This window comes from Cydia strobilella, chromosome Z, assembly GCF_947568885.1.
Source record: "Cydia strobilella chromosome Z, ilCydStro3.1, whole genome shotgun sequence".
In the NCBI taxonomy this organism is placed as follows: Eukaryota; Metazoa; Arthropoda; class Insecta; order Lepidoptera; family Tortricidae; genus Cydia; species Cydia strobilella.
Window position 1 is genome coordinate 15,169,982 of NC_086068.1, and position 21,276 is coordinate 15,191,257.

The window sequence follows — 21,276 nt, forward strand, 5'->3', positions numbered from 1 at the left end:
TATTCTACATGAGCATAATATAGAACATTATGCAGCAAAAGATATCATTTGTTAATAATTATACAACGCATGAAATTTGTCTTTCACAAACTACGAAGTTTCAAGACCCTAACTGAAAAAAATTGTTCCCGATATAATCCCTCTCGACCCTCTTAGACGATTTACAAGTCCACTATTTAAGAAAAATATTCGCTCCCGAAACTATTAATACAAACTTATCAAAAACGGTGTAAGAAATCAGTTTTCGTCTATTTTAATATAATGCCCTTTTTACCAAGTTTCAAGTTCCTAGCTTAAAAGAAAATTTGTACCACATATAAACTTACATCCCCTTTTTAACTTGAATTTTGAATTTTTAAGAACGTTGAAATAACTTTTTTGGAATCTTATACAATGCCTATCAAGAAGTTGTTTTTTTATATACCACGTCGGTGGCAATCAAGCATACGGCCCGCCTGACGGTAAGCAGTTACCGTAGCCTATGGACGCCAGCAACACCGGAGATATTACAAGTTACAAAGCATTTGTAATAGATTAACTTTCAACCCCTTTTTAACCCTTTTAGGGGATGAATATTTAAAAACGCTTAAATTTATTTTCTTGTGTTCTAATAATATGCCTTTATACAAAGATTCAAGTCCCGCACTCAAAAAAATATTTGTCTCCATACAAACTTTCAACCCCATTTTTACCACCTTGGGGGATAAATTTTCAATAATGCTGAAATAAGTTTTTTTCACTTTCAATTATATATCTTTCTATGAAGTTTCAAGTACCTAGCTTAAAATAAAATTAGGACGACGACAAACTTTCAACCCCTTTTTAACCACTTTAGGGGATGAATTTTTAAAAACGCTGAAATCACTTTTCTTATATTCTAATAACATACATGCCTTGATGCAAAGATTCAAGTCGCGCACTTAAAAAATGTTTGACCTCCATACAAACTTTCTACCCCTTTTTCACCACCTTACGGGATGAATTTTCAAAAACGCTGAAATTAGCTTTCTTCTCTTTTAATGAAATACCTTTTTACGAAGTTTCAAACTCTTAGCTTAATATAATTTGGACCCTATACAAACTTTCAACCCCTTTTTAACCCTTATAAGGAATGAATTTTTAAAAACGCTGAAATTACTTTTCTTGTATTCTAATAATTAATATGCCTTTATACAAAGATTCAAGTCCCACACTCACAAAAATATTTGATCTCCATACAAACTTTCAACCCTTTTTTAACCTATTTGGGGACGAATTTTTAAAAACGCTGAAATTACTTTTCTTGTATTTTAATAATATGCCTTTATACGAAGTTTCAAGTCCCGCACTCAAAAAAAATTATGATCTCCATACAACTCCCCTTTTTCACCACCTTAGGGGATGAATTTTGAAAAACCCCTTCTTAGTGGATACTAACGTCATAAAAGCTACCTATTGTGAAAAATTCAGCTCTCTAGGTCCAACGGTTTGGGCTGGGCGTTGATTTAAGTGAGTCAGTCAGTCAGTTAGGGCTTTTACGTTTATATATATAGATTAAGTAAATAAAATAAAGTAATGTACGTATCTTTAGCGATTTTGATAGCCAAGACTGTACAAATGTTCATTTAAACGTCAAACTTCTACGAAATTATGACGTATAAATAACACTTGCATAGTCTGTGCTGTTAAAATCGTTGCAGAGTTACTTGGTCTTACTCTATTGTTTTTGACAGACTCTCATATCTTTTTGAAGGCAGTCTTTTTTTTTCTTTTCGAGTACTACCTACTTCTTCGAGTGCTGCGTCCTCGCTGCGTCAGTAACATCAATATCAACCAAACTAAAGTCGCCTCCAGTCTCGAGGACTAAATTGACAAGTCAATGTGCACAAATTTGATACCACAGTTTGGCCAGTGCTGTTTATATCGATATTTTCAAAAAAGTTTGAATTAGAGAATATCGCGAGTATTCACCACTAGTGGCGCTACTGTTGCGCGGTCAGTTTAGGTAGGTAGGTAGTACTGAAACTGTCAGCGTCGGCGATGACGATGAACAATTATTAACCTCAGCCTGAGGTTAATAATTGTTTATCATCATTTTCAATTACAACAATTATAAGAACACACACTAAAACACCGAAATAGTCACTTTCCAAAAGTTTATTTATTTGGTTATTATGGCTCCATCGATATTGTCGATGATTCCGCCAACGTCAAGGTTCAGGAGGCACGTGCTCTATAATTAAAACAATACTAATCTCTTATTCAACCGCTTGAGTTTTTTCTCTAAACCGTAATCTAATGTCAATGTCATTGTTCAAAACCGCGGCAAAACTATCTGTCACTGAAAACTTTACATCCACATTAACACGTTCTTGCTTTTATCGTTTTAAGTCGTGGTTTCCCCATACACGTAGCTACGTGCTTGAATCTACCCTCTCAATGTCGGCAGTGGAATTCTACAGTGGATTACAATGTCAGACAAGCAGCCGGGCCGGTAATATTTAAAGGTAGGAAATACCTCTCCACCGCGAGCCTGCCACAGGTTGGCGTCATACCTACAGAAGCAAGAATAGGGTAGACTGGGGACAATTGAAACAATTCATGTTTGATGGCATGTAACTATTTCATTTTTACAGTTAGAAAGGTAAGTGCCTATATTACCATACCTTATTTATTTAGTTCCTAAATAAAGTTTGTTTGAAAGCTCTGCCGCCCATGGTTATGTAATGATAGGGAATCAAAGAGAATGTGGAGAAGCGGTTCAATTGACCCCATAGGTGTGTTTTAATGGAAACACTATGTGAGGACGTTTGAAACACTATAATATTTTCGGCAAAATAAATGATTTTATTATTATTTCTAATCTATTTTTAATAACGTTCCCTGTATACCACGAGATCAACTAAAGTTCGCAAACATTATACCTAATAAAAAAATTACAATTTATCAGCATCTGAAAATCTTGATTAGAATGGTTACGAAAATAAAATTGTGAGACTTCTAACTTCTTTGTTGCGATTACTTTATACATATAGCTTAATCAAACTAGTTTTAATGGAACAATATGATATTACAATAAAGAATTTTACAAGAAATGCTTACTCGTGTTTCATATTAAAGCTTGTTTCAAATATAACAATGTTACAATCATAACATATAAGGCAGAGCCCGGAATTTTCGCGGAGTTTTTTTCTTCCATTACCCAACTATCGATGTCGATAAAAAAAAGTTCTAACTAGCAAGATTGCGACAGTCATTTGTTTTGCCGCGAAAATTCCGGGCTCTGCATATAGGATACAAATACTACCGAGGGATACGATACGACACTCGGTCGGGTTACATGAGTATACCTACTCACCATTCTTAATAATTGAATTAATTGACTACAAGGTAGTTATTATTTGTATTTACCGTAAGTACCTAGTGAAATTGTCTGACTTCATAATTATCTATTTTAGAAAGAGTCCTGGCTACAGTAAATAACTTATGTATTGATTGTGTAATTGGACGTTTTCTAAAATAAATATTGAAAACCTGATTCTCACAGAGCCTGGTATTTTTGGGTTCTTTCAACTCATAACCACTAGCATATTCAACCCTGATGATAAAAAAGATGTCCCAATTTTTTTTATTAAATTTATACATTCCACTACGTCACGCACACAAGTGAAAAAAAAATTCTCACTAAAACGTGCCGTAATAGAACGGACATTTTGGGACATATTTTTTTAATGGCAGGATGGAGAATGCTGTCGATTCTGAGTAGAATGAGCCCAAGAATGTCCAGATTCGAAAGAATTAGGTTTTCAATATTTATTTCAGAAAACGCCCAATTCTTGGCGACACTAACGTAGACTGGCTGTCAAGTTTCCTCGATAAAAAATACTACAGGATACCTTGTCATGTTACAACTTCACAAGTGAAATTGCGTTTCCTACGAGAGTGACCCGAGAGTACAAGTTGCACCTGTCTGGACCATCTATATACAAACAGGACTCCTAAAGCGATAACGACATCAGTTGTTGTGACTAACATCAGCGACCATCACGCAATCAGAGCAAGCGTCGCGGTCGCCCTTCACGTAGCGCCTGAGCCTCACGTCCGGCGCGCTCGCGACTATTCGCGTGCTTCACGTAAGGTGAAGGGGGCGAAGTGCGCCTGCCGTGTAAGTGCCTAGTGCCTACCCCTATATATCTATATACTTATATATTAAAGGTAGGCGCACTTACACGGCAGGCGCCCTTCGCCCCCTTCACCTAAATGCTTTCCTAGACGTAAACAATAGATTGGTTTGAAGTATTTACTCAAAAACTAACAACAGAAAGCATAATTGAAGCTTATTAATATGATTTCAAACAAGATAGAAATATGCTTTCCGTTCAAAAGTAAAAATATATCCTGTAATAAAAATAAAACCCGGATTAACAATGAAATAATTAACTTAAAATCGTTGATTTTCGACCTATAGGATCTTAGAAATAAATTTTCCTCATACCCTGAAATCGACAGTCGCGTGAACGAGGCAATGGTCGAATACAGTGAACTAACTCGTAGAACAAGAACCATGCACTATACAAAGCAAACCCTTGAGTGATCACTAGTATATAGAACTAGCATCGATAGTTGAGTTTATCGATATAGGAACTACCTACTTGTCAAACAGTTTTACCCCGCGGATTTCTATGTCTGGACTTATGGTGCTACTTCAATTGGTGCTAGGTACTCTTTAATAAGCTTAGTGCACAAATAAATCGAAATAGTTCATGTTACGTATAGACTCGTAAATCACGTAGCTAAGCACATTTGCAATAGAAAGGGGTAGAGTAGAACGGGGACAATTGGAACACGTTATGATTGAAACAAGCCAATTTTTTTGAAAACTACAACACCTATGCATGTGACGCAGTACTCAGTCTATGCAGTCGGTCATTCTTAAATCCTGAACCAATAGCGCTCGAGCGTACGAGCAACGCGGTAGTGTTGAGGAGTTTTTAAACAAATTTGCTGTATAAAGTCAAGTAAGTACCTGTACTCGCATACTTTTTCGTTATTTTTTTTACTTATATATTTTGTCTTCGGTTATCGCGATAGTTACTCATGAAATAAAACTATGAAAACGGATTATAACGCGTATATTGAATTTATAATACATCCCGACGTTTCGAACCCTTTACAACGTTCGTAGTCAACGGGTGACTGAGGAAAAACTACAAAGTGCAACAATACCCACATACAAAAAATAATGAACCATAATCTATAAACTTTAAGGCTGGTATAATCCGTTTTCATAGTTTTATTTTATTATATATTTTGATTATTTGAATTAGTTTGGTGTTTTGGATGGATGATGGAATCTTTCAACTGCCATTTAACAGCGATGGAGTGTTGTTTGTAAATAAAATTTGACCTTGCGCTGTGGAAACGGTAGAAACAACACAATTGGGGACGATTGAAAGGCTCCCCGCGTTTCAATCGTCCCCACATATAACCGACTGAAAGTACGGTAGATATTGACATCCTTTATTCGTGGGTAATGAATCATTACCTACCAATAAAGCCAATAAAGAATGTCTAGTCTATGTCTACAACCAAAGTTATAGACAATAGTTAACAGTAGTGTGCATATAAGTAATGATTTTTGGTACAAGTTTTTATCGCCGACTGTACTATTCTTTCACAGTCATCTACTATACTCGTACTACTCATTTAGACGATTCGTAACAAACCTAAACTCAATGAGGTTGCGTAAATTTATCGCAGAGTTCCTGTGGCCATCGCTGATCCCCATTATCAATTCATCAGATCAGCTCGATGTCATTATTTATAACATTGTATTGCCAATATTGCCATCGATTTTTTATAAATATGCCAAATTTTAGCTCATTGTAAAATTAGCAAGAGGTCAAGAAATGGTCTGCAAAATTTGAAGACAACCTATGTACTCGTAGTTACATACGATACCTAATGTCATAAACCAAACTATTATTGTCTAGTTTGCAAGGTTGACCTAACAGTCTGTAATATTTATTTACATACTATCTCTATGATTATTGACCTTATGTAAAGAAAATTTTATCACGAATAATGTTTCTGCTCTGTAACAAAAATAAAATGGTCAACGCTATTTTTTTTATTAAATATTTTTTTAATAAAAACTACCGGATGAACTAGGTTCTAATGAAAAGTATACAACGTACCTACACAATTATGAATCAGTCAGGTTGCCTATTTTTTTCTGGTCACTATTATCTGGTTGCTGTGTTCAAACAGGTAAGTTGATATCGATAATTGAACTCATCTGCCTACCACTTAAAAAAATATATCTAAATGATGGCAATTTTATTGCGAATACCGTAGTATAGGGTTGCCTGGGAAAATCCGGTCATAAATAAGGGTTGCCAGGCTTTGAAATTAAATAAGGAAAGACTTTTACCGAAAACACGGCTCAAAAACGGCTTAACTGATCATGTATGTTACAGTTTTCATTGAATATGTTTATTAGTCTCTACTTACTGGTTCTACTCTATTATATGGTCCAAAAGTTAAGACGACCGACACATTTCTTTTCAAATATTATTAGTACTTAGAGCATAATTAATATTTCCGGCGGCTAGCGGTTGATACTTGCTACAGATGTTGAGACCACACTTATACTTGTTTACTTCACTGAAGGCTCGCGCGCGGTCGATACACCGGGAACAACGAACGGCCCAGCTCCCGTCGCGTGCAAGCCGCCGCTTCCTCCCCTAGGTGTTGCCATTTCCCATTCCCGCCCGACACGCGCTGACCCAATGAATGTCGCCGCGCCTCACCTTTACTTACTCACTCGCCTAAAAATACGCTTCACTACAGGTACATATATCTTTAGAATGACGCCACAAATTTACTACGTCATTTCCTTTTTATACCTAAATAACACTTTCATTGCCCTAATCTTTTTGCAATACAATTGAACTTCCGTGATTCGTACGTATTTTTAAGGGGTTTACAACGACTTAGGCCATTCTGAAAGTTACTATAACCTCAACAACTTTAGTAGATAATAGTCCCGATGCATATATTCTCGCCTAGTTAGAGCATTTTTTGATGTTCTCCAGCCTGTACAAAAATAATGTTTTAGGTAAAATATCACCAATGTTTAATGCTAATTATAATTATAGTTTAATTTTATATGAAAATATTTTACAATAACTAAATCCAAACACAATAAATACCATTTGTGCTGAATGTAGGAATATAACAGATTTAGAAAGCGCTACTAGGTACCGTAAAACCTCGCAGCTACAGTCCAAAGACTCCAAAGCTCCCAACTATGGTCCAAAATTAACGAATTTTTTCGTTCAGGTGCGTCTTTTACTGTATTTTTTTAGTTCCAAGGCAAGGTATGTTTATAAATGGAAGAAAAAACTCGGAGTAAACCAAAAGGAACATTGGTATTGATACTTCATTTCCTTTTGAGCTTGTACACCATTGTTGCAGTCTTGGACTATACTATAGTTGGGAGGTTTTACAGGGAAAGCAACAAGGCTAACAATATAATGACAATTTTACAGGGAAAGCAACAAGGCTAACAATATAATGACAATTTTACAGGGAAAACAACAAGGCTAACAATTAATGACAATTTTACAGGCAAAGCAACAAGGCTAGCAATATAATGACAATTTTACAGGGAAAGCAACAAGGCTAACAATATAATGACAATTTTAGAGGGAAAGCAACAAGGCTAACAATATAATGACAATTTCGCTTCGAGGATAAGCATGCATGCAGAAATGCTGTAGGAGACGACAACGTTTTTTAGAAATTAATTTTTCAGGAATAATTTTTTTATGCATTTACAGATTGGGATTTACTTCTCGACTATCCTCCATAAGATTTATATAAAACCAACTAAATTTTAAAACCCCACAAATAGACGCACAAGAACTGGACTTGGTTATAAGATAATATTCGAAGCTTGGTATAAACTTGTTGTCGACTGATAGCACACCGGAAGTAGTATAAAAATGCTCGACATATACAGTTTGGTGTGTACCTATACGTCATAAATTGTACCTAAAAAAATTGTTAGTTAGGTTTTCAAACAATAAACTTAACACAATTCCCCTAATGAGGGCGCCACTGGACGGTCGACACAGTCTTAACAAAAATACATTATTTTTATTTTTTCGCAGGTAATTGTGGCAAAATATTTAATTTTCAAAAATAATTATTTAATCAATGACATTCCAAAACTAAAATAATTTGGGTTGTAGAACCAGTCAGAGAAAAATATGTACATACTAAAACTATTTCTAAAAACAAAGACGTCATCCACTTCTTTTAGTTGAACTTACCTTTAAATTAAAATCTAATACAATCAAATCTTTCTCACTCAAGCTCTCCCAAAACCAATAAACTATAACAATCACTCCATTTTTTGTGTTAACCAATTAAGTGAATCAAGCCACTCAAGCCAGGTGATTTGTATACCAAACGAGTAGCAATAAATTTATAAATTCTCTTATAAAATATGCATAACCTCTGCATTTAACACAACAAAATGCGAAAAGATGGAATTAATGTGGAAATATCGATGACCTCTGTTAATAGGTATACCTAGCCTTCTTTTCCCAAGCACTCAGTACGAGCAAGCTTTGTTAGTAGTAAAATAGCTCCGAGAAAGACTGCTTTGTGTTTGGTGGCATAGGCACGTAGCGAGCTCGCCTTGCTGTCTACTGTCTAGGAGCTTATTGTTGTAGAGACGTGCGAGTCGATTACACGGGACGAAACAATACATTGGAGATGAACCTAGCGCCCAACCCGCCAGCCTGACCTGCTATCACCGCGTATATAAAATGAACCATAGAGACTCACTTAGAGATAAATTTAAGGAAATTGACATAATGACAGTGCACTGTCAATATATTTATGAGAATATTCTGTATGTACATTTAAAAAAAACCAGTTTTAAGAAAAACTGTGACATACATACCATTAATACTAGAATAAGCATAAGCTTGCAGTACTCTTCACTCGGCTCCATAAAATTAAGAAATCATTCATGGGTAACTGTGTACGATTTTATAATAAACTTCCAAATATCATCACTGAATGTAAAACGTAAACATCTCTAAAGCATATTATAGCACACAAGACTACATGAATGATGAAACACCGTGGGATTGTGATTGAAAATAATTAATTTTTATTATTGTGTTAATAATGATGAAATTGATAATTCAATGAATATTAGGTAATCCGTATTTTTTGACATTTAGATTTTTATTCTAGAAAGTTTCTAGACTAGTATTTTTATACAATTTTGGTGTTTTACGATCCTTTTGTGAATTCTTATTATTAAGTTTGACATATCTATAATCATTCAATGTTTTTAAGAAAAATAATAACTGCATCAATAAATTGCTCTGATATTTAGATTAAGATAATATTTAAAACTTGACAATTTAAAAGTGCTTGTTGCTAGGCCTATTAGAAAAAAAATTAAAAATTTAAACTGTTTATTTCTATAAAAAAGCACATATAATATTAAACTTAACTACTAATCTTAAATTAAAAAGATTTTTTGAGTTAAGGAGTCTTATCTTATATTCAATATTTATACATATACTCGTTATTTTTTCTAGGTCATATATTCAATTAAGCGATTTCGGTAGACTGGCCTCTTATTTTAATTAAGTATTTTTTAATAATATTTCTTGCTTGTTTACACGTTCGTCCTTCTATAAGTGTTAATAATTCCTCTGAAAATCTATTCAAGGTACTCGGTAAGATGTACTTCCACACTCTTTGCCCGTATACATTGTTTGTTTTTCAACTTCAAATGTCGGACGGTTCGCTAAGTTACGTAATCGCGCGGGTCGTGTTTTTTTCCTTAATTCTGTTATATGATTATAGTATTGGGTTATAATGGATAAATCAACCTTTTCAAACACAGTTAACACTTTGCAGTATTTGAATAGATTTTCATAGTTATTTTTGAATTTATATTTGATTTTTGTAGGTACAATGAATAAAGAATGTATTGACTATTGACTATACATTACAAGGCTATTTCAAGCGATATGTAATCTTTGAGAGTTGCGATGAAATATCCGAGACTGCGATAGAAAATTGATGATATTACTTATTATTTAGGTAACTACAGATACCATATTACCAGGTTAGCTAACTTGCCTTGGTTAATATCACTACATTTACCTCTCAGACAGGCTTCAGGATGCGTTTAGGTTCACTGTGTTCTTAAATTAAGTCAGCAACTGAAATGTTCATTCTAACTTGAATCATAAATGAAATAATAAACTTATAAACGAAGGTCCTATTTAAGTCATTCGCCAAAATACCAGTTACAAATAGGTTATTAAAACTAAATAAATGGATATTGTTAATGAAAAGTCAATAAACGCGATTGTAAATTTAAACACAAGAGTGCGCAACGTGACAATCAAAGAGAAAACCAAATTCTTAGATTTTTTAGTACAGGCACTAAAGCTAAAATGGAGATGGGCAGGCCATCTGGCAAGACTTGAAGATGGTCGTTGGACAAAAGAAGCTACGGTGTGGCCCGGACCCACAGGAAAGCGCGGCAGAAGCAAGCTCCGCACGTGCTGGTCAGACGACCTAACGGCAGTCGCTGGCCCAAACTGGATAGCGACTGCTTCAGACAGAGAGCTCTGGAAAACCTTGAAGGAGGCCTATATAAAAACGGTGCTAAGGACTCCTTAAGAGTTGAAATTCCACATATCGGTCTCACAGAACTGCGCAAATCCGCAAAACGGCACAAAGCCTCATCGTCGTATGGACCGGATAATGTTCCTCCGTTCGTAGCTAAAGACTGCATGTCAATATTTGAGAAACCATTATTGTTTATCTTTAACCTTTCGCTGGAGTCTGAAGTGTACCCGACAAAATGGAAAGTCTCTAGAGTTACACCCATCCCTAAAGAGGCAAATTTAAATGACATTCCCACACATAGACCTCTAGCTATTCTTTCCGTGTTCGGGAAGCTTTTTGAAAGCGTGTTAAATTGTTGTCTCACGAAACAAATTAGCAATTATCTGAATGACGCCCAACATGGGTTCCGTATAGCCCGGTCCACTGCCACAAACCACATTTGCTTCTTTGATTATGTGTTAGAAGGTATGGACTCGCACCGCCAAGTAGATGCGATATACTTCGACTTTAAAAAGGCGTTTGACTTGGTCGACAATGACGTGTTACTACAAAGATTTGCAGCCCTCGGCTTCACCCCAAAACTATTGTCATTTTGTAGCCAGTACGTACAGATGTCCACCTTCCGGTCTAGGGATTATTTTACGCGCTCGGGAGTTAGTCAGGGGAGTAACTTGGGCCCGACACAATTTCTCATCATGGTAAACGATCTTTGCAGTCATATTGGTGGGGCGCAGTTTCTTCTTTTTGCTGACGATCTCAAGTTAATGCTGCCGATAGATAATTCCTTGGACTGTGAGGCTCTTCAGCGAGTGGTGGATGCAGTGTCACAGTGGAGTGCTAAGAGCAAACTGGAGCTTTATGCTAAGAAATGTAAGGCCATTACGTTTACAAGGTCGAAGAACCCGATCACAGCGAGCTACCATCTTTCTGGCATTCCACTGGAGCGTGTTTCCGCAATCCAGGATCTAGGTGTTAAGTTGGATACCAGGCTTGACATGCACGATCACATCACAACCATTTGCAAGAAAGCTAACAAGACACTTGGGTTCATTATTCGAACAGCCGCACAATTTAGCGACGTAAAAATTGCCCTACTATTGTATAGTGCATACGTCAGAAGCAAATTGGAGTATAATGCAATTGTGTGGGATCCGTGCGACCAGAAGTACGTCCTGATGATAGAAAGGGTGCAACGCAAATTCGCACGGTTCCTTTACAAGCGGTACTTTGGGTACTACCACACTCTGTTTCCATCACTTTTTGTCAATGGTATGGTCGGTTTGGATACCCTCGAACTGCGCCGGAAAATTGCAACACTGTCCCACTACTGCTTGCTCTTGCGCCATAGGGTGGACAATGCGCTTGTTCTGAGTAGGCTTAGCTTGTTTGTGCCGGATAATTTCACGAGCGCGGTAGGCCGCAAAGGGCGACGCGCGCGAAATCTTTTTGCTGTTACAGCCGGTAAAACTCGAACCCGTCAAGCCTGCAACGCACCTACTGCCAGAGCCATTGCTCTGATAAATGAGTTGCTTGCACAGATCCAGGACGCTGATGTATTTGCCGATAACATGGCGCTTTTAAAAACAAAAATAGTTCTATTTGTAAACCTGTTAGCCCGTTCATTGTAAATAAATAATTGTGTTCTTGTGTGTTAAATTTAAATTTATTTTGATTTAATTGTAATTCAGTTGATAATTTGCCTATAAATTGACGTAATTTAATATTTATTCCCGAAATTTGATTTAATTGTAATTTCACATTTCACTTGTAATCTGGCGTAATTGAATTGAATTTTATATAATTGTGTTATTTAATGTATTTATTAGGTAGGTTGACATTATTTGTATAGTTATTTTATCTCTTACATAATATTACTATCTTGTGAGCGTTTTGGGGTCACCTGTAAGCCCGCAGGAGATTTTCACAAATAAAACAATAAAACAAAACAATATACCCTATAAAAAGGGGTTCTCATACATCCTTTTATTGTTAATTTTAGTAATTTTATTAAATGTTTTGTTTTTTCTCTAAAATTGTTTCTTCTCTGTAATTGTGTTTAAGAAATTAAAGGCTTATTTATTTATTTTATTTATTGGTGAACACTGCAATTACTTTGGAATAGGGATCAAGCTTCTGCGAGCTTTATTCGGCATTATATTGGAAATAAATTAGCATGATAGATAATTTTTAATACCAATATTTAGGTGTTGGCATCAGGTATACTTAGATAAAAATCTTAGTCGCATTTTATTAATTATAAAATAAAACATGAGGATAGGCTGTATCAGGGATACTGCCGCAGTGGGTGACGTGAAACGTGGCGTGGAAAGTTATTGACAAAGGCCGCTTAGGGCAGCTTATATGGACCTCATAGTGTAAAGGGTGCTGCAGGCGCCCCGTATGTAAGGCGCGCTTAGTGCGCTTGAATGTCAGGCTTCGCCCGACCCTACAGTGTAAGGCCAGTCCTATAAGTACTATTTTGATACCTAAGAATAGATTTTGTATGTAATTTATGCCCACACTTACGTAGGTATTAAAAGAGTTAAAAACGTACATCAAACATCAATCAATGAAATATTAGATACTTTGTTAGAGATGTATCCAGTCTAAATGCCGAATTACACAAAAAAAAACTAATAAAAAATATACAAACAACAGACAATTAAGTACTAAAATTGTTTAGAGATGTAAAAGTCTCTAGGTGTCAGAGATAAAATATAGTAGTAGTAGTAGTAGTAATCACTTTATTGTACACAACACAGGTTTACAAAAATAAATTATAGTAATGGAAGTACAAAGGCGAACTTATCCCTATAAGGGTCTCTTCCAGCTAACCTTCGAGTAGATGAGTGGAAAACTATAGCCAGGTCAGATAGACAAACTTACAGGATGTACAAATTAATATTTAAAAAAAGAAATAACACTATAGATTAAAATACATAAAATACACACTAGCATACATACATACAATACTAAATATATATTATAATATATATAAATATCACAAGTGTAAGAAAATAAAAATAAAGGTTAGTACTTAACCAGATCACGCTGATTGGAAAGCCAAAGCTTCTTCAGATTAGCATTGAGTGACGCTACAGACTGGGACTGTTGGAGCGACAGAGGCAACTCGTTCCACAACTTCACAGCGCGAACCGTGAAAGAATTTGCATACGATCGCGTCTTATTAGGAGGAATAGCAAGCGTGAGATTAGAACTCGATCGTAAGCGGTGATCACTGCCTTCAGCCAGATAGTTAAATCTTTCCGTTAGGTAAGATGGGGAACGGGGGTCGAAGAGTATATTGAACAGCAACGACACGACATGCACATCTCTGCGTTGGCGGATCGGTAACCACTCGAGCTGGGAGCGGAATTTGGAGACGTGATCATATTTCCGGAGGCCAAATATATACTTAATACAAACATTTTGTAAACGCTCAAGTTTATTTAGCAATTCCTCATTACAATCCAGAAACGCAATGTCACCATAGTCCAGAAGAGGGAATAAATAAATAAAAAAACGATCATCAAATTATCCTTAAAGGTGTAAAGGGTCTTCAAGACTTGAATTGTTATATAAGTAATTATAAGACAAGAAATTAAATCAGACAGACAAGAATCGAATGAAGTGTCTCACGTTAATGCCACTCAAAAGTAAAGTTACATAGGTTCCCGTGTTCCTACGCGTTTAAAGGCTACGCTAACGGGATCGTGCTACAGTTTATGCAAACGGTACATTTCTTCAAAATATAATATAATATATGCTTGGCTTAAGTTATTCTTGTATAGGTAGAGTGGTGTAGTAATTCTTCATATAACCCTAAATCATAAATAACGTAAAATGACTACTTTGCAAAAAAAATCTAAATTTAAAAAATCTACACATAAAAACTGTTGGAGCACAATTACCCAGTGAGGAGCAAAGTAGCTCCAAACAACACAAAACTATTACAAGACTTTCAAAAATCCCCACAGTACGATCTGGGAAATCTGGGATCAAAGATTTCAATAGCAAAAACCACTCCAAAACTTTTCATCAATCTACCTACTGTAGGTAGCTCAAGTAATTAGTGTTATTTTTAAATCAAAAGTGGATTACTTTTAACCGAGAGCTGTATATCAGTTACTTAGTCTGTAATGGTCCGCTCGCGATTACTGAATCACGAGTCGAGAGGCGTGGCTCCCACTTCATAACATGTAATGGCGGTAGCGGAGCGCGGTCACGCGATACTTTGAATATACACCGCACCGATTTATCACAATTAAACATAAACAGTTATAAAAATACTATTCAACCCCTTTTACGGTGACCCCGCAAGAAAGGCTACTTTGGTTAACGCTTCGTTGCAGTCATTATCGTAGACAGTAAGTAAAATGACGCTTATTCAACGCTTCACGCGCTATTATGAAAACAAGAAACAGCTGGGTTTCCACTGCGGAAGGGAAAGGTAATGAGCGAGTAAGATCTATTTAACCATTAAGGCTGTTCCATCACATTTCGCAAGAAAGAACGGGAAAAACCATGCGCGCCAAGTATCAATTTTGATCGAATTTTGTCGATTTTTATTTATTTTAAAAACGTTGCCTTACAATATCGAAATTCGAAAGCTGTCAAATTACTAATTAAGTTAAGATTGTTTTTTCTTCTTTTCTTTGTTTACAGTGTCACATAATAAATAACCGAGTAAAGTTTGATTAAAAATCCGAGTTAGAGGTTACTTTGGGAATTAATTGTATCGAGCGAAGTGCCATAATTCGTGTATCGGAAGCTGTGTTATTAAAAATAATAATAATCAAGAACTACATATAATTATTTTTTTCCACGTCTACGAATATCACACGCGGTCTCTTAGAAAAATATGATCATATAAGGAGATTTTTTACCTTCTAGCTCATGGAACAGCCTTAAATGCATATGTAGTGTAAGATGCAGCCTACACAACAAAAACAGCTAATTTTATGCATAATAAAACTAATCTATTTATCGATTATAACATTGAAAGTGTTTATCAGATCGTTTTCGTGGGAGAACGTAATTCGGCTATATTTCCAAAAGTTATACAGATACACGAATGGCAGTGGTATTAAAAGATGCAGAAGCTCACGGAACGTGGTAGGGTACTAAAGTTATATAGATACACGAATGGCAGTGGTATTAAAAGATGCAGAAGCTTACGGAACGTCGTAGGGTACTAAAGTTATACAGATACACGAATGGCAGTGGTATTAATAATGATGCAGAAGCTTACGGAACGTCGTAGGGTACTAAAGTTATACAGATACACGAATAGCAGTGGTATTAAAATATGCAGAAGCTTACGGAACGTCGTAGGGTACTAAAGTTATACAGATACACGAATGGCAGTGGTATTAATAATGATGCAGAAGCTTACGGAACGTCGTAGGGTACTAAAGTTATATAGATACACGAATAGCAGTGGTATTAAAATATGCAGAAGCTTACGGAACGTCGTAGGGTACTAAATTTTCGAAAATTGAAAATGGTGGAAAAGCTACAAAATTTCCTGTTTGTTAGCGGACTAAGTAGATTATTCTGAAAACAAAAGCCGACTATTAAATTGTAAAACGGGACTTAATCGCGTATTTAAGTTTGAAAATTTACCTCCGTTTACAATTTAATAATGTGTAGAAATGTGTTTTACAAAAGCCGACATTGAAAAAAAAAAAAAAAAAACGTGTCACATATATTAATCGGTCAGACTTCGTATCAGCTAAAATACTATCAAAAATAGTATGAGTAGGTCAACGCTAATTCTAGATGGCGCTCTCAACGATGGTTTCTGTTGCAATGCCATAGATCAGGGCATCAGGGTTTCCAAAATACTATACCCCAGAGTCAATTAATGCAACCTGCAATCCATACGAAGATAAATTGTTTCGCATCTATGTAAACTTGGAATTTTATAGCTGTTAAGTATATTTGACCAGGCCTTCCAGTATTCCTTCCCCGAAAGGCAACTGGTAAAATATCTAATAATATTGCGTACACGAGTTCCGAAAAACTCATTGGTACGAGCCGGGGTTCGAACTCGCAACCTCCGGATCAAAAGTTGCACGCCTTACCGCTAGGGCACCAGCGCTCATTAACATTATTGGTAGATTATTATTATTATTATTTGTATCTCATATAAACTCACGGGTATATACATCCCGGTCATTTGATAGGCGTGCGTGGGGATATAGATCCAACACGTAGAGGCCCTTTGGAGAAGTTTGCTGTTATGTACTACACCTGCTAGAACCCATTCACGGGTACAAATAGATACCCGTAAATCGGTTCCAACAGGCGTAGGGGCTATTATTAACACAGTGGAAAAGAGTGCCGGTTATGGTGTTGAAGTTTGGCTGGTCAAAAGATTGGGCTATTGCTGAGAGGTCCGGACACCTGCCATAACAATGTTGTACACGTTATCGAGGCAGGCGGTGACTCGCCGCTGACTAGATGGGCCCCTGAAACTGCCGTCGTGAAGACGACCAGGAGCAACACCGGTGTGAGCGGCTCAGGGGTGTCGAGAGGTGTGCGCCGCTTTCTACCCAGTGGCTGTTAGCAGCCACTGTGCCAACTCGCGTCTTATGCATCTTTCACTTCCACCCCTGGAGCATATAGCTCTAGCGACTCCTCTCTGGACAGCCAATGAAGGCAAGCCAGAGCTGAGAGTACTGCGGGTCCCCTTGGGGTCCACTCCGACCGACGAAGACACGCCGGAGACGGAGACCCTGACCGACTCTCGGGAGCACTCGGGTCCGTGGGGTCGTTACTCCCCAACAGCTCGCCACAAGCTGCCCTGCGGGCTTATTATTATTATTATTATCCACATCGCTAAAATGACTTGTGGTTAAATGTGATTAAAATTTGGCACTGTTATTTAGGAGAAATTTTAATGAGCGAAAAGTAACTAGACACCCGAGACCGATTTGCATAAAAACAAAGTGCCCGAATTAAGAAGCGGAATTATTATTCTGAATAAGTATACATTGAGTACGAAAACCTTGAAAACTCCATATTGAAATCTCTCGCGAGGCGAAACTTGTGCACTTTTAAAATGTCCAATTACTTAGGAGTAGGGATAGGTTCTTAAACAATTCGTCGGCTTTTTTACAATACCTATTTCACATACGACACGCATGAAATATTAAGTATGTTCAAATCATAGACCCAATTTTAATTATGGAAGTTATAGTTACTTGAGGATTTGTGTAGGCCACAGTAGATATGATATAAATATTTAATCTACATAAAAAAACTAAACAAATCTTTTAATGGAAAAGTATAACAAACGTATCTAAGTAAATACCTACTTTTCTCTATGAAACTCATCTGTTATAAAGGCGCAGCGGTCTTTTGTTGTAAAAAAAAGCGGGCAAGTGCTAGTCGGACTCGCTCACCGAGGGTTCCGTACTTTTTAGTATTTGTTGTTATAGCGGCAACAGAACTACATCATCTGTGAAAATTTCAACTGTCTATCACTATCACGGATACAGCCTGGTGACAGACAGACGGATATAGGGAGGAGCATTAGTAATAGGGTCCCGTTGTTATCCTTTTTAGGGTTCCGTATCCAAAGGGTAAAAACGGGACCCTATTACTAAGACTCCGCTGTCCGTCTGTCCGTCCGTCTGTCTGTCTGTCACCAGGCTGTATCTCATGAACCGTGATAGCTAGACAGTTGAAATTTTCACAGATGATGTATTTCTGTTGCCACTATAACAACAAATACTAAAAAGTACGGAACCCTCGGTGCGCGAGTCCGACTCGCACTTGGCCGGTTTTTTTTTAGTCAAAATATTCTTTATTCAAATAGGCCTAGCAACAAGCACTTTTAAATTGTCAAGTTTAAAAAAAAAATACCTTAATCTAAATATCAGAGCAATTTATTGATGCAGTTATTATTATTCTTAAAATCATTAAATTGTTATAGATATGTCAAACTTAATAATAAGAATTTCACAAAAGGATCGTCAAACACCAAAATTGTAAAAAAAAATACTAGTCTAGAAACTTTCTATAATAAAAATCTAAATGTCAAAAAATACGAATTACCTAATATAGGGATTCATTGAATTATCTATTTAATCATTACTAACATAATAATAAATAATTAATTAATTACCTGGTGCAAAGGTTGGCCGTCGCTATTCAACGTGGTAACGCGGCAAGTGTGATGGGCACCTTTGCACCCGGTACAGCTCGCGGAGGTCTTTTTGAATAAAATATTTTAGTTAGTTTTGTAGTTTATTGTTTAATTTAGATACGTTTGTTATTTTTTATGATTGTATATATACCATTAACTGTACGTTTGCAAAATAATTTATTTTTTATTTTTATTAATTATTTTCAATCACAACCCCATGGTGTTTCATCATTCATGTAGTCTTGTGTGCTAAAATAGGCTTTAGAGATAAGCTTACGTTTTACATATTTTTTAAATTTATTAACAGATAATTCAGTGATGATATTTGAAAGTTTATTATAAAATCTTACACAATTACCCATGAATGATTTTTTAATTTGGGTACGGAACCCTAAAAATACGTTACTTACAGTAAGTGGCGGTGGTCAGCCGATCGATCGTGTCTTGTTTGAGTTTAGAGTTCTTCTTGCCCATGGCGGCGGCTACCTGGCGGCGGACTGAGGTACCAAGTCACTTGGTCGACACTCGCAGTCACGTTTTACATATTACTCTTCTCACACGACGGACTACCTGCAAATAGATTTACAATTAGAAATACGTAATGACCCACATCTTAAAAATCATGTTTATTTAAAAGAAGAGTGAATGTTGAATTAATTAAGGTTTTTAGTTTCTTTTATGTAAAGGTCGAAATTGTCACCAGCCGCTGGGGGTGGGGATATCAAATAATTTGTACAAAGATGCATCAACGGATTAACCGAAGCGTTTGCTACCCGTCTCTTTCTAGTACCTACAGAACTTCTCTATTCCTGCCTCAACCAACATAAATTATAGCTGTTTTCCTTCTGAATATTGTAGGGCGAACGACGAAAAGCGGCGCGACGTAAACTAAATACTTTATTTTGGCGCGTCTTTTGCGAAAACAAGCCATTTATAAGATAGCGATAAATCAAGAGCCTCTTTCGCTTCTTATAACGTATTTTACTTCATAAAGTTGACGTCGATCTCTTTAAAAACAATATTAATATTAATTTCAGATGTCGCATAAATCAATTAGACAATAAATTAATGAGGGCTATCGTTTTTTTGCTCACCAGTTATTAATCACAACACCAGCTCACACATCGGCTTTCTTATTGCGCGCTCGCTTACAGCTCGCGCGCACAATATCGCCTCGTGTGCAATAACCAGCTTAGCACACTTGTATCATAATGTACTATTATAGGTACCTATGCACTAGCAAGTAGTAGCAACTACGAGTAAATATGTTTGAAGTGTCGAACTGAATGGCGACTCTGACTGGCTAGCACGAGGCACGAGTTGCGTTTGCAGTCGCAAGGCAGAACGCAAGTCATGCTAGCACTAGCAGCTAGGTCCGGTGCGGTCGATAACAATTCCTTCTTTATAAAGCTTTACATTAGTTATTGGCCGGTATTGTAATTATTTGATTTGGCACCGACTTACTGGTGGATTCTCGCATATAATATTTTATCTTGAAGTCGGTTTCCTTTTCTTTTTTTATTTAAGGCCGTTCCATCGGTTTGCCGCTATCACTGTCACATTTCGCAAAAAAGAACATGCGCGCTAAGTGTCAATTTTGATCGAATTTTGTCGATTTTTATTTATTTTAAAAATGTTGCCTTACAATATTGAAATTCGAAAGCGTCAAATTACTATTTAAGTAAGATTGTTTTTTCTTCTTTTTTTTGTTTAAATTATATTGTTTACATTATAAATAACCGAGTAAAGTTGTATTAAAAGTCCTAGTTAGAGGTTACTTTGGGAATTAATTGTATCGAGCGAAGTGTCATAATTCGTGTATCGGAGCTTATAAATGACAGATAAATAATACAATCAAGAACTACATATATTTTTTCCACGTCTACGAATATCAACATCTCTTAGAAAAATATGATCATATAAGGAGATTTTTTGCCTTCTGGCTCAGGGAACGGCCTTGTTTTTATTTTTCCAGTTTTTGGTGAGTGACGCAGCATTCTGCATGACTCGTTCCTGTCTACTGTGATACTCTCCTGGCCATCCGCGGCCGTCGTCAAACTCAAAAATGGTCAGATAAAAATAAAAATAATTGATAAAACAAACAAACACATTTGAAAAAGTAGTCGATAAAGCAATCAAACACCGATAGATTATTAATATGTTGTAACATGACATCTTTTTTTTGATCTCACATAGACAATTTACGCACACACTTGCATTTCATTTTTGGTCGCACTTTTAAAGCTTGACAGTTGTTCTTTGTCATCCAGTTCTGTGGTATTACACTTGCGAAATTATTGACTATCCTGGCCTTTACTTGGGTAGTTATCGTGCATGTAGAGAATTCAGGTAGAAAATACGGCTAGGTACATTATTATGAAGAGTCGGCCACCACACTGCACGGAGTGCACGGTTGCCAAGGAAAGAGAGTGGTGTGACGTTTTCAGGAACTGGTCTATTTAAGA

General features: G+C 36.4%; 1 protein-coding gene across 2 annotated transcripts in view; it reads right to left on the minus strand.

Moving 5' to 3' along the window:
* LOC134754436 (frequenin-2) overlaps positions 1 to 21,276 on the minus strand; it is a 211,130-nt gene that overhangs the window by 85,661 nt on the left and 104,193 nt on the right. For both annotated transcript variants that reach the window (XM_063690761.1, XM_063690762.1), the window contains one exon: positions 19,222 to 19,381. In XM_063690761.1, coding sequence (XP_063546831.1) covers positions 19,222 to 19,285 — 64 coding nt within the window. In that variant the 5' untranslated portion in view covers positions 19,286 to 19,381. The remainder of the gene's footprint in view (positions 1 to 19,221; positions 19,382 to 21,276) is intronic.